The sequence below is a fragment of the Coregonus clupeaformis genome, chromosome 12 (assembly GCF_020615455.1).
Source record: "Coregonus clupeaformis isolate EN_2021a chromosome 12, ASM2061545v1, whole genome shotgun sequence".
In the NCBI taxonomy this organism is placed as follows: domain Eukaryota; kingdom Metazoa; phylum Chordata; class Actinopteri; order Salmoniformes; family Salmonidae; genus Coregonus; species Coregonus clupeaformis.
In genome coordinates, this window is record NC_059203.1 from 14,688,211 (window position 1) to 14,703,086 (window position 14,876).

General features: G+C 44.7%; 1 protein-coding gene across 1 annotated transcript; it reads left to right on the forward strand.

The window, feature by feature from the left end:
* Positions 1 to 7,358: 7,358 nt before the first annotated feature.
* On the forward strand, positions 7,359 to 14,378 carry LOC121577868. Its single transcript, XM_041891816.2, has 2 exons — positions 7,359 to 7,687; positions 12,905 to 14,378. Exon 2 carries the CDS (start codon positions 12,958 to 12,960, stop codon positions 13,885 to 13,887), a length of 930 nt encoding a protein of 309 aa, XP_041747750.1. The 5' UTR covers positions 7,359 to 7,687; positions 12,905 to 12,957; the 3' UTR covers positions 13,888 to 14,378.
* Positions 14,379 to 14,876: the final 498 nt, after the last annotated feature.

Below are 14,876 nucleotides of genomic sequence, written 5' to 3' on the forward strand. Positions count from 1 at the left end.
GACACATGCTCGGCGCGCGTAGCAGAATACACCAAGATGTCATCGATGTAGACCACTACACCGCGACCAAGCATGTCCCGAAACACCTCGTTCACAAAGGACTGGAAAACTGAGGGAGCATTCATCAAACCATAGGGCATCATAGGGCACCTAATCAACATGTCCCTGACTGAGTCTGTAATACCAACATGTTTCAAGCAGACCACCATAGTCCCCGTGCCCAAGAACTCTAAGATAACCTGCCTAAATGACTACCGACCCGTAGCACTGACGTCTGTAGCCATGAAGTGCTTTGAAAGACTGGTCATGGCTCACATCAACAGCATAATCCCAGAAACCCTAGACCCACTCCAATTTGCATACCGCCCCAACAGATCCACAGATGATGCAATCTCTATCGCACTCCACACTGCCCTTTCCCACCTGGACAAGAGGAACACCTACGTGAGAATGCTATTCATTGACTACAGCTCAGCATTCAACACCATAGTGCCCTCTAAGCTCATCACTAAGCTAAGGATCCTGGGACTAAACACCTCCCTCTGCAACTGGATCCTGGACTTCCTGACGGGCCGCCCCCAGGTGGTAAGGGTAGGTAACAACACATCTGCCACACTGATCCTCAACACGGGGGCCCCTCAGGGGGTGCGTGCTCAGTCCCCTCCTGTACTCTCTGTTCACCCATGACTGCATGGCCAGGCACGACTCCAACACCATCATTAAGTTTGCCGACGACACAACAGTGGTAGGCCTGATCACCGACAACGATGAGACAGCCTATAGGGAGGAGGTCAGAGATCTGGCCGTGTGGTGCCAGGACAACAACCTCTCCCTCAACGTGACCAAGACAAAGGAGATGATTGTGGACTACAGGAAAAAAAAGAGGACTGAGCACGCCCCCATTCTCATCGACGGGGCTGTAGTGGAACAGGTTGAGAGCTTCAAGTTCCTTGGTGTCCACATCACCAACGAACTATCATGGTCCAAACACACCAAGACAGTCGTGAAGAGGGCACGACAAAGCCTATTCCCCCTCAGGAGACTAAAAAGATTTGGCATGGGTCCTCAGATCCTCAAAAAATTCTACAGCTGCACCATCGAGAGCATCCTGACTGGTTGCATCACCGCCTGGTATGGCAACTGCTTGGCCTCTGACCGCAAGGCACTACAGAGGGTAGTGCGTACGGCCCAGTACATCACTGGGGCAAAGCTCCCTGCCATCCAGGACCTCTATACCAGGCGGTGTCAGAGGAAGGCCCTCAAAATTGTCAAAGACTCCAGCCACCCTAGTCATAGACTGTTCTCTCTGCTACCGCACGGCAAGCGGTACCGGAGTGCCAAGTCTAGGTCCAAAAGACTTCTCAACAGCTTCTACCCCCAAGCCATAAGACTCCTGAACAGCTAATCATGGCTACCCGGACTATTTGCACTGCCCCCCCACCCCATCCTTTTACGCTGCTGCTACTCTGTTAAGTAAGTATTTATGCATAGTCACTTTAACTCTACCCACATGTACATATTACCTCAACTACCTCAACTAGCCGGTGCCCCCGCACATTGACTCTGCAACGGTACCCCCCTGTATATATAGCCTCCCTACTGTCACTTTATTTTACTGTATATATAGCCTCCCTACTGTCACTTTATTTTACTTCTGCTCTTTTTTTCTCAACACTTTTTTTGTTGTTGTTTTATTCTTACTTTTTTTGTTTAAAATAAATGCACTGTTGGTTAAGGGCTGTAAGTAAGCATTTCACTGTAATGTCTGCACCTGTTGTATTCGGCGCATGTGACCAATAAAATTTGATTTGATTTGATTTGATCACCAGGTATTCATAATGCCCCGTGGTTGTGCTGAATGCTGTCTTCTACTCATCTCCCTCTCGGATACGCACCAGGTTGTACACACTCCTGAGATCTAATTTGGTGAAGAAGCGCACCCCATGCATTGACTCGATCACTGAAGGAACGAGGGGGTAGAGGATAACTAAATCTTATCGTCTCCCTGTTCAATGGTCGATAATCAATGCACGAGCGCAGACCTCCATCCTTCTTCTTCACAAAGAAGAAACTCGAGGAGGCGGGTGAAGTGGAGGGATGTATATACCCCTGGCGCAGGGACTCGGTGACATATGTTTCCATAGCCACCGTTTCAGCCTGTGACAGGGGGTATATATGACTCCTGGCAGGTACAGCGTCTATCCGGAGGTTTATCGCGCAATCCCCCCGCCCGATGAGGTGGTAATTTAGTAGCCTGCGTTTTAGAGAACGCTTGCGCCAGATCGAGGTATTCAGGGGGAATGCGCACAGTGGAGGTACTGTCTGGACTTTCCACCGTGGTTGCACCAACGGAAACAGCTAGACACCTACCCTGACACTCTCGCGACCACCCCTGTGAGAACCCTCTGCGGCCATGAGAAGGTGGGGTTGTGGAGTGCTAGCCAAGGGATACCTAATACCACAGGGAAAGCAGGAGAATCAATAATGGAAAAAGTTACCTGCTCACAAGGAGTCTCCTGGGTAATCATGGTGACTGGTGCAGTAACTTCCTTAACCAACCCGGACCCTAATGGTCGACTATCAAGTGCTCTGATGGGTGGCGTGGAATGGATTGGGGAATCAATGGAATGCCTATACGGTGTGCTAATGACCTGTCCATAAAGTTCCCAGCTGTGCCTGAATCGACTAGCGCCTTACACTGGGGAACATCCATGTGCTCAGGAAAGGGGAAAAGTATTTTACAGTGTCCAGCAGAGGGCTCTGAACGAGTGTGGGTGTTGGATACCTGGGGTGATGTGAGAGTGCCCTGCCTGCCGCCTCCAGACCCAAAATAATGTTGACTACGACGTGTGGTGGATTGTCCCTTCGTGCCACCAGAGTGGCACTGTCGCTGTCCTCCTCCGCTCTCTCGGCCGGCGGCTCCACCCAGCTCCATCGGCTCGAGGTCCGAGTCGTCCGGGGTGGAAACGGGCAGACCCCTACCAGGACGTCCTCTGGCTGCCAGCAGGTTGTCCAACCGAATGGCCATGTCCACCAGTTTATCGAAGGACAACATGGTGTCCCGGCAGGCTAGCTCCCGTTGGACGTCCTCCCGCAAATGGCACCGGAAATGGTCGATCAGGGCCTGCTCGTTCCACCCGGACCCCGCTGCCAGCGTCCGGAACTCCAACGCGAAGTCCTGCGCGGTCCTCGTCCACTGCCTCAGGTGGACCAGTCGCTCACCCGCCTCTCGACCCTCGGGCGGGTGGTCGAATACCGCCCGAAAGAGGCTAGCGAACTCCCTGTAGTCCTCCAACACGGCTCCTCCTTTGTTCCACACAGCGTTGGCCCACTCCAGGGCTCTCCCACAGAGGCAGGAAACGAGGACGGACACCTTCTCCCACTCCGACGGTGCCAGCCTGATGCTGGCGAAGTAAAGCTCCAATTGGAGGAGGAATCCCTTGCACAGCGCCGCTGTCCCCTCAAACGCCCATGGTCGGGATATCTAGATCCCTCCTGGTGCTGGGGTGTAGGTGGCTGGATCCGGTTGGCCAGCTGGTCTCGACAGATCGGGTCTGCTCCTCTCCAGGTGTTGGACGACCTGAAAAACCCGATCCATCGCTTCCCCCAAGCTGGCCAGCATCGTGCAGTGCTCCTGGACCCGTGCCACGACTCCAGGCATGCACTCTTCTCCCGCTGACTCCATAGCGGATGGGTGATTCTGTGATGCGTGTGATAGAAGGAGTCAGGCGCAGGAGAGTAATACGCGTCCAAAGAGTTTATTCCGTCGATAAACAGTTGCACAAGCATGCGACAACAACACTCAGGCACAGGGGAAATATCTACCCTGGCAACAACAAGGTAAGGGTAGCTGAACCGAGCTACACACAGCTCACTACAAACAATCACCCACACAGACAAGGAAGCAGAGGGAACACTTATACAATGACTAATTGGGGATAAGGACCAGGTGTGTGTGATTAATTAGACAAGACAAGTGGAGTGATGATAAATGGATCGGCAGCAGCTAGTAAGCCGGTGACGACGAACGCCGAAACCTGCCTGAACAAGGAGGGGAGGCAGCCTCGGCGGAAGTCGTGACTTGAGGTAGTCACCTGGAATGCATTTCAATTAACAGGTGTGCCTTCTTAAAAGTTAATTTGTGGAATTTCTTTCCTTCTTAATGCGTTTGTGCCAGGTGGTATACAGAAGTAGTATACAGAAGATAGCCCTATTTGGTAAAAGACCAAGTCCACATTATGGCAAGAACAGCTCAAATAAGCGTGAAGGTCAGTCAATACCTCCTCTCCTCTCCTTTCCTCCTCGCCCCACCCCTCTCCTTCCTCCCTCCTCTCCTCCCTCCTCTCTCTCCTCCTTCCTCTCTCTCCTCCCTCCTCTCTCTCCTCCCTCCTCTCTCTCCTCCTTCCTCCCTTCTCTCTCCTCCCTCCTCTCTCTCCTCCCTCCTCTCTCTCCTCCCTCCTCTCTCTCCTCCTTCCTCCCTTCTCTCTCCTCTCTCCTCCCTCCTCCCTCCTCTCTCTCCTCCCTCCTCTCTCTCCTCCTTCCTCCCTTCTCTCTCCTCCCTCCTCTCCTCCTTCATGCCTTCCCATCCTCCTCCCTCCTCCCCCTCTCCTCCCTCCTCTCCACCTTCTCTCCTCTCCTCTCCCTCTTTTTGAAAAATTTTAAATGTCAATTGAGGAGAGGCAGCAAGGAGGGAACGTGGAAACAAATGGGCTTGTATACGGGAGTGAGTGTGTGTGTGCGTGCATCGCCTTCAGCACTATGAAATGCACTCACACACACACACACCACAGACCTACACCCCTGAGATGAACGCTCTCTGCCAGACCTGTGTGTGCGCGCACCAGCCTCATCCTAACACCCCCTCTACCCCATCTCTCCATACACACACACGCTGTCCTCTTCAGCATACACACTGAACCCATACTGTGACCCCCACCCCCCCACCACCCTCCAACACCCACCCCAAATCAGTCACCACCCTTACCACCCAGAATCCTTCATATCTAACAACGTCATGTGACACTAGAGAATAGAACTGCTGATCAATTTGATTAGTGATTTGATTAGTAGTTTCAGATTGAGTACAGTAAGAAGGCCATAATAAATAACGGAATATATGACTGCATTATAGACAGTAGAACCAGAAACGACTTACAGGGACTTTTTATCAGGCAAATTATGTTTACAGGGGTCGAATCCCAAAATAAATGTGTAAAGTGATAAAAACAAATGTAGCTAGTTGTGCAAGACATGTTATAGATAAAAGGATAAGTAGCATATTGTTTTTAAATTTCTGCATTCTATTCTCCTTCGAGAAAACAGCTAATTCAAAGTGGGTGTGGCGGATCTTTAAAAACGTCCACACTAGCTGCAAAAATGATACTCATGAGTATCCTTTAAGAGACGAGGCTATCGAGGAGTGGAGAACAGTTCTTTGTTCGCATACTAACTAATTGACACTCTCCTCGACCACTCGACCGCTTATCGGTTTCCGGGTGATGGAGGAGTCGAGGGGAGGACAGACTTTTCCCCCAATTGAGAATCTCCCAATCTCTTTTTTATTTCACTGTGAAGAACAGAGATTTCAAGGCATTGTTGTTTCCATTGGTTACTGAATGGCCAATCATAGGATAGATGGAGTCACTGCGATTTGGTACATGCCTTTAAAATAAGTTGCAGTTTATCACTTTAACATTTGGTGGATAGAAGAAGTTAACATAGGTCACTAGTCAGTTTATAGACTCTCATTCACATAACAAGATACATATCAAACTTTTGCATCCCAAAATACTTTTGTTGTGGTTGGTTCTAGAGTTGTTGTTTGTTGGCCCATCCACCACCCCATCTCTTCAAAGGACAAAAGGAACTTCGTTCCAAATACATTTTTACATTCATGGTATAAAAAAAAAAAAAACATAATATCACGTAACATACTTTTATTTTATATGAACATTTGGATTCATATATCTCCGGTACACATAATATACAGTATATTATTTTCCACTATTACAGATTAATAACAATCACAGATTAATAACTATTACAGATTAAATACACCCCTCGGTTTCTCTCAGCCTATCCCACCTATCTCCATAGATCACCCTCTCCTGATTTCCTTGTGCCATTTATTTTTCAACTGTGCTGTGATGTCTTACATAGATTCCGAACCTTTCTAATCGCATATTATCAACAGATTGTGATTTAAAAATGAATATTTTTGCTAAAAGTAATATTATGTTGTTGATTGATTGACTATGGCTTTCCAGATCACCCAACAGTGCTATTTGTAGGGTTAATTTTGGAACAATGTTATGATTTTTTAGCCACTCCTGAACCTGTGACCAGAAATCAGCTACAATACCAAAATAGATAGATCTCTTCACAGCAAAATCTGCATAGCTGATATTTGTATGCCCCATATACTGTGTATAACATTTGGTTAGTAGCAAGAATTTTGTATAATAATTTTAATTGAAAAACTTGAATTGTTGAATCAATCATTGTTTTGTATATCAGTTCATAAACCAAAGTGCCATTGGATCGGAACATCGAAGATGTCTTCACAGCTTTTATGTAACCTCTGTGGTGCAGCTATCAGCATTTTTGTCCTCAAATGGAACTGGTAAAAAAATAACATATTTATGCCAATACATTTTCGTGTGAATATGCATTGTACAAGAGAGTCCATCTTCAGTTTGTCTGTCTTGCTATCTTTCTTGTGGCAATACTGTAACCATTTTGTCTTTCAACGTGCCAGAGCCTTCAAAAATAACCATAAAAAGATGCTCATGTTAAGCTAAGCATGCCTCATTAAAGCCTGTAAATACCAAATCTAAAGCTATGCATGCCTCATTAGTCTGTAAATACCATTCATGATGTGTATCATTAGATATAAATGTATGCAATATGGCAAATATATTCACAGATGTATTATGGGAGAAAAAAAAGAAGAAAAAAAACATTGTCCCCTGAATTGCATGACTTGTCATCAACACGACATGGAGAATCCACCGTTATGGTACATTTACATTTTAGTCATTTAGCAGACGCTCTTATCCAGAGCGACTTACAGTTAGACCTCTTAGTGTACTTATATATATACCCTTTGATGTAAAGATGACCCCAATAAATCCATATATCAGAATTGCCATTAATTTGCATTGAAACAAGAGTTACCTAATAACATAACATAATATATCGAGTTGTGTGTACATGTTTAATAACAAATATACTACGTGTTCAAGATGCAGGTATTTTCTAAACTCTTTCTGGGCGCCCACTTATCAGCATAACCAATGAACCAGCGCAATCGAAGAACGTGCCATCTTGTTTCTGACGTCCATGCGCCTATCGAACGCTTTCAAATCCGCAAGGGGAGTGAACGAGGGCATACTTAGCGAGGGAAACGCGGAGAAAATGATTCTAGAATCGGAACTCAAAAACAAACCTAAAACGGGCACCGAACCGAACAAAAAAAAACAACAGTCTTTTTACCGAATGGGAACGTTCACATAACGCCCCTTCTTCCTTATATGGGCTTTCATTCCACCCAGTTTCCTTTTTTTCTCCCTCTAAAGCCCCGCCTCTTTTCACTAACTGTCAATTCGCACAACTGTTGTGGCAGCCATTTTAATCTAGACTTCAGTTGCAGCCAGACCGAATGATGCTTGCTTAGGACCGTTGAAAGGTAAGGTTTCATTTGGATTTTTGCCGTTTGTGTTTCTTGGTCGCTGTCGTGCTTCAACTAATGACATTTCCCTCCAAATGTCGGTGCCATCTTCGCGTTGAACGCAGAGAAAGCGTAAGGAAACACCACAAATAGCGTAGCAAACTGTGACCGGCTAACTGGGAGCGAAGTGGGGTATTCTAGTGGCCCGGCTGAAGACGCTAGCTAGTTTTGTGGGAAGTCTTATTACTGAGGTTTTCTTTGAAAATAAAATAGATTTTCATTGTTTTTAACTCAATGTAAACCCCTTTGTTTTCTTAGTAAGATTATTTGGTCATATTTCAATTGAATCTAACCAAAAATGTTTATACCCACTCAAGAAATGGGGGAAAGGGTGCCTGAAATGAAGAGAAATTCTGAAGAATAAATTTTTGGGTGAAAAGATGGATAACAAATGATTGGCTGTCTGAATTTGTTCCTCCCTACCACAAGGGGCACTACCAGTGTTTGGGTCATTAGTTGTAAAAAGTAATACAGATGTCTTGTTACTTCTAAGAACAGTAGGCTAATGTGTTACCTTTTTAAGCCTAATTTCAAACTACACGAAACCACGCAGGATCACAATTTTATTAAGCTAATTGCGTTCTTGCCTAAGTACATATGGAATAAATTAGGCTTTACTTTCCATAGAAAGTAACTAGTTATATTACTTAGCGCAACATTTCTAAATCTCACCGTTCGACTGTCATGGGGCAGGCCGCACCCACTGCTTTCCCGTGCTAATGTGAAGTTTGTGTTTCTTTTCCTCTGAGTAATAAAGGCTGTTTCAGACTAGGGAGCACATTCATTTCGATAGGAAGTTGGGCATCAACACTGGCAGTCAAAAAGCGCTTTGCTTTGGCTGTGAGAATCTAAAAATTTTGAGATTGAGGACAAGGTGCAAAAACAGTCTGGCTTGCTCTGAAAAAACATTGACATTGAGCATTATTGTGGATAGTCAGGTTAATGTAATAGTTTGTTTAAAACGTTTTGACACTGACCTTTTTATTTTTGCGAAGACTATTTAATTGAGTTTGGACATATAAAGTGTGTATGTGAACTATAAGATGCATACTTTAAGTTTTTCCGAACTCACTTCACTCGCGCATAAGAGGGAAGCTTGCGCTACCCATGTGCAGATCAAATACACCACTGGAACGCCGATTAAGCTGTTTACATGTCCAAATAATGTGAAAGATTGCTCAGAAAACCAGGTGTTTTAATCGGCGTATGCTTACTAAGATTATGACCGTACGCCGATTTTAAGATAAGCAGTAAGGTGTTTACATGACTAATGCCATACTCTGCCTACTGCCATAATCAGTTTAATATCGAATTATTAGTGTGCATCGAAACGTAGTCATTGTTTGCTAAGCTAACGTGAGCTAACATGGAGGAAGGCTCTTAGTTACCTAGCCAACCAAAGCCGCTTGGCTCGAGGGAGAGAGGCACACAACCGTAGACAGCTTCTGCTCCTATTCTGAAGTCCTTTTAAGGCCCAATGCACAGATCACTCTGTCATTTACCGTGTGTGCGCTTGGGTGGAGTGAGATTGTTTGGAGCAACGGGCACCTTTTGTTAACATGATACCCTCGCCGGTCCATGTGTTCCTAGACCCCCGAATAGCAACATTCACAAGGGGGCGATAGCAGAGATGTTGTTGTTGTCCTCCCATTTGTGGTGAAAACATCATCACCACTGTTAGCTAATATCAAAGAAAACCAACTGCATATTTGAGTAGTAGCTACATGTGATGAAAGTTTAGGTTTGTTTTACCTTACCTCGTTTTGTGGCTGAAGTTGGCTGTAGGCTACTAGCTGGTTTAAAGCAGGTGCAAGCCTTTTAACTTGTCACATCTCGCCCATGTGAAATAATACGATTTATAATTCAATAATATGCCCTGGCAAATATTCTTACACTTGCCAGTGTACCCTACAACAATATCCCAGTTTTAATATGCTGCTTGAATGTGTTCGCGCCCATATCAGCTAAAAATAGAATGTCATCATTTTTGCTCAGAGAAAAAGCACATGGCTAGAAGGTGTTTTTACAGTTTCAGAATTGCCTATAATCTGGTAAATTATTACTGCTAAACAAAATACTTTTTTGGGAGATTCTTATAAGGCTGGTTTATGGGTTGAACAGTCGATGAGATTATATATGGTTATCAATGCAAAATAGGCTACTTTGATAGCATATACACTACCGGTCAAGTTTTAGAGGGTTTTTCTTTATTTTTACTATTTTCTACATTGTAAACTATGAAATAACACATATGGAATCATGTAGTAACCAAAAAAGTGTTAAACAAATCAAAATATGTTTATATTTCAGATTCTTCAAATAGACACCCTTTGCCTTGATGACAGCTTTGCACACTCAGGCTTCACCTGGAATGCTTTTCCAACAGTCTTGAAGGAGTTCCCACATATGCTAAGCACTTGTTGGCTGCTTTTCCTTCACTCTGCGGTCCGACTCATCCCAAACCATCTCAATTTGGTTGAGGTTGGGGGATTGTGAAGGCCAGGTCATCTGATGCAGCACTCCATCACTCTCCTTCTTGGTAAAATAGCCCTTACACAGCCTGGAGGTGTGTTGGGTCATTGTCCTGTTGAAAACTAATTATAGTCCCACTAAGCCCAAACCAGATTGGATGGTGTATCGCTGCAGAATGCTGTGGTAGCCATGCTGGTTAAGTGTGCCTTGACTTCTAAATAAATCACAGACAGTGTCACCAGCAAAGCACCGTCACACCTCCTCCTCCATGATTCATGGTGGGAACCACACATGCGGAGATCATCCGTTCACCCACACCGCGTCTCACAAAGACACGGCGGTTGGAAGCAAAAATCTCAAATTTGGACTCCAGACCAAAGGACAAATTTCCACTGGTCTAATGTCAATTGCTCGTGTTTCTTGGCCCAAGTCTCTTCTTCTTATTGGTGTCCTTTAGTAGTGGTTTCTTTGCAGAAATTTGACGATGAAGGCCTGATTCACACAGTCTCCTCTGAACAGTTGATGTTGAGATGTGTCTGTTACTTGAACTCTGTGAAGCATTTATTTGGGCTGCAATTTCTGAGGCTGGTAACTCTAATTAACTTATCCTCTGCAGCAGAGGTAACTCTGGGTCTTCCATTCCTGTGGCGGTCCTCATGAGAGCCAGTTTCATCATAGCTCTTGATGGTTTTTGCGACTACACTTGAAAAAACGTTCAAAGTTCTTGACATTTTCCATATTGACTGACCTTCATGTCTTAAAGTAATGATGGACTGTCGTTTCTCTTTGCTTATTTGAGCTGTTCTTGCCATAATATGGACTTGGTCTTTTACCAAATAGGGCTATCTTCTGTATACCCCCCCTACCTTTTCACAACACAACTGATTGGCTCAAACGCATTAAGAATTAACTTTTAAGAAGGCACACCTGTTAATTGAAGTGCATTCCAGGTGACTACCTCATGAAGCTGGTTAAGAGAATGCCAAGAGTGTGCAAAGCTGTCATCAAGGCAAAGGGTGGCTATTTTGAAGAATCTCAAATATAAAATATATTTAGATTTGTTTAACACTTTTTTGGTTACTACATGATTCCATATGTGTTATTTCATAGTTTTGATGTCTTCACTATTATTCTACAATGTAGAAAATAGTAAAAATAAAGAAAAACCCTTGAATGAGTAGGTGTTCTAAAACCTTTGACTGGTACTGTAGATCTGCAAACGTTTGATTTTATTCCACATTTTCCCCCAATTTCGATCTTGTCTCATCGCTGCAACTCCCCCTCAACGGGCTTGGGAGGCGAAGGTCGAGTCATGAGTCCTCCGAAACATGACCCGCCAAACCGCGCTTCTTAACACCCGCCCGCTTAACCCGGAAGCCAGCCGCACCAATGTGTCGGAAGAAACACAGTTCAACTGACGACCGAGGTCAGCCTGCAGGCGCCCGTCCCGCCACAAGGAGTCGCTAGAGCGCGATGAGCCATGTAAAGCCCCCCCCCTGGCCAAACCCTCCCCTAACCCGGACAACGCTGGGTCAATTGTGCGCCGCCCTATGGGATTCCCAGTCATGGCCAGTTGAACCCGGGTCTGTAGTGACGCCTCAAGCACTGCGATGCAGTGCCACTTGGGAGGCCCCTTGCTAACTTTTGTTTTAACAGATTAATAACACTTGTACATCTTTTTTTGAGCAGTTTAAATTGATAGATGTAGAGTTCATTCTTTTGTGAAACACATTGTCAAAACTGGCTTCCAAGAGCTTCCCTCCCCTGATTGATTATCGCGCAGTAACAATTTTAAATAAAGTTCAAACTTTCTCAGCTCTGGTTGTAAAATGTCTTGTCAGCAATGTTCAAATCGCACAATGTATCGTCTTCCATTAAAATGTAGCCTACTGATTTTCAGTCGCACAAAGTGTAAGGCTATACAATATGAATCCAGTGGGACTGCAGTGCATGCTTTGCTGTAAATCACAAGAATCAAAACAATTTTTGATTTGAGGAACTTCATAATTTTGTACGTTCTATGTGGAGAGTCGGTACAGTAGCGCCCCCTCTGGTAGGGGGAATCAAGGTCTGACGGAATCTACTTCAAATGAAGCAAAACACATCTGTTACTAGTCCAAAGTCATCCCTTTTTAGGCTAGACCTCTTAATGCCCCTCTCTGTCAAAAATAACTGGTAAGCAACATGGCAGTTCTCCACCTAGCCAAAAATGTTGGCTAATACGGTTAGAAATGGGAAACACTTCCTAATTTCTGGAAACGCACTAACTGACACAATGTTATGGTAGCTTTCAAAATAGTGTAGGTGCGGTTGCTAACTGTAAATACATTTGGTGCTAACTTTGGTTGTGGGGTGAAACAATTCACTTATTTACAGCTAGTTAGCCACTGCACCACTCACTCATAACAAGCAAACATAATGCAGCCACCAAAATTGATGTCTCCACTAATGATTAGCCTACGTTTTTTACTTGGGATGTGACGTCTCCACTTTCCAAGCTCATTGCCAAGATGTTTATGCAGATGCTGCCCACGTTGCAGCAGCTTATGCCACTGTTATTAGAGGTCTAAATCAGAGGCCCACCCACATAGAATTGATTCCATTAGGGACCCTTACCATCCATTACATCAGTAAGCATGCAATGTTTTTAGTTTGTCTTGTTTTATTTGTTGGAAACTGCTACTCTCTACATTCTCTCAACAGGGTGAAGAGAAAAACTGACTGCTCTCAAATGGTTTCACCTGAAGGCAGATGTCATGAATTACACAGAACCGGTTGTGGAGAAGGCCGTCAACTCATGGTCCAGAATTGCCTCAGCGGGACAGACTGTCCTTTTCGAGGCATTACAGATCCTCAACCCCATGTCAAAGGATCTTTCAGACACAGAGGAACTGGTATCCTTTCTGCAAGGGCTTAAGAAAGAGGGCCACAAGCCCACAGTGCTACGAAGCAAAGATGTGTACAGCTACAGATCTTGTACAGCAGAGATGTACTCTATGGACATGGCCAGCAGGAGTCCAAAGCCAGGCAAGAAGAGGGGAAGGAGGAAGAAGAAGAAGAAGGAGTCTAACAAGTACACATCGTGGAGTAGTGCAAGCGCATCAGAATCTCACAAAAGATCTGTCTTTTCCAGACCTCCCATTCTGACTATTCAACCTGCTCAGGTACAGCAACAGTACCTGAAACTAACCAACATTACAGGTTTGAGGAGGGGTCACACTGCGAGAATGCAGATTCACTCTCAACCTCCAACACTTTCAGGGATACCGTTACTGCCTTCGCAGAACGCAGGTAGAACACCAAAAGCAGTTGCCTTGGTTGGTCAAAGGTACCATGCCTCCTGTCCGGAATGGAACAGAGCCCTTATCGGAGATTCTGCCCCCGTGATGTATCAGAACGGCCGAGGAGTTTACAACTACAAGACTGACGTGTCAAACCACAGACGGTCCTGGAGGGATGACCAATCTCTGTGGATGATGAACCGTCAAGAGGAGTGTCGTCTGGACGAGAACAGTTTGCGGTGGAAGGTGATCAAAGTGGACGATTGCATCACGGTGGAGGAGCTGAGGAGGAAGGCCCAGAGGATCCTGCAGGTGAACCTGTCCCCAGTGATACAGATACGACCGCTGTATGAAACTCTAGCGGAATACCAGCGTGACGATATCTCCAGTGACTTCTTGGTTTAGCCTAGCGTCCATTTTGCAACAAGGCTTGTCTAAGCCCACTGAGGTCTGTCTTTACCGCTGTGTTGAAGCCAGAAAGGGAACATCATCTGACCGACGACAGTAAAGCACGTTCCTCGTATTGAGCAGTGACGGGATGATGTCATGACTCTACCGCATCAACAAGACTGAAGGGACTAACGTTGTGCAGAAGTTATACACGGTGGTGCTTGAAAGACACTCAAGCATAGACATTGCTGGTCAGAATGTAATTGTGTTTTTTTTTTTACCAGCTTCTGTTTTGTACACTGAGGATGGACTGATAGACTTGGTAAGCAGTGTCAAGGCACACTGTGGGATAACTTTTTTTGCAAGAACAAAAATAAAAATGTTTACCCTATTAGGTATAGCCTACATGACAAATGAAAATAATTTGGTCCCCTGAAATTGTGTAACCTTGTTTTAGGGGCAATTATGTCTTCCTGTAGTTGATGTACTGAAGCCTACTGATTTTTTTTAAAAATCTACTTTTATCCTCTTTCATAGTTTGAACTTTTGACAGCCTCAAAATGTTTGCTGAATGTAAGCTCTTAAATCGTAACAATTCCATTGAAGGGGAAAGTTAAAATGGCCTTATTCTTTTCAGTAAACCTAAAATAATGCATTACATGTTTTGTAGTGGGTTTTTTTATTTTCTCTTGAGTAAAGCATTTGAAACCACCTTATTTAAAAAAAAAAAAGTGTTTTCTTGAACCTTGATTTTGCTGAACTTTCCCAACGCCAGATGTTTGAAAACGGAAACTTAAACAGATATTAGCTTTAACTCTGTCTTACATCGGGTGCAAACTGTGCATCGGTGCTAACTGGTAACCAGTGAGAGTGCTTGGTAAGCTAAATCTGGCCGTTTGTGAAGAAGTTGCCACAGTGTTTTGCGATCTTTCATCATTAGTTCAGTTGACTGGTTTATGATGATGCATTTCTTCCATCAGTTATTTTAAGTTAGACATGTTGTA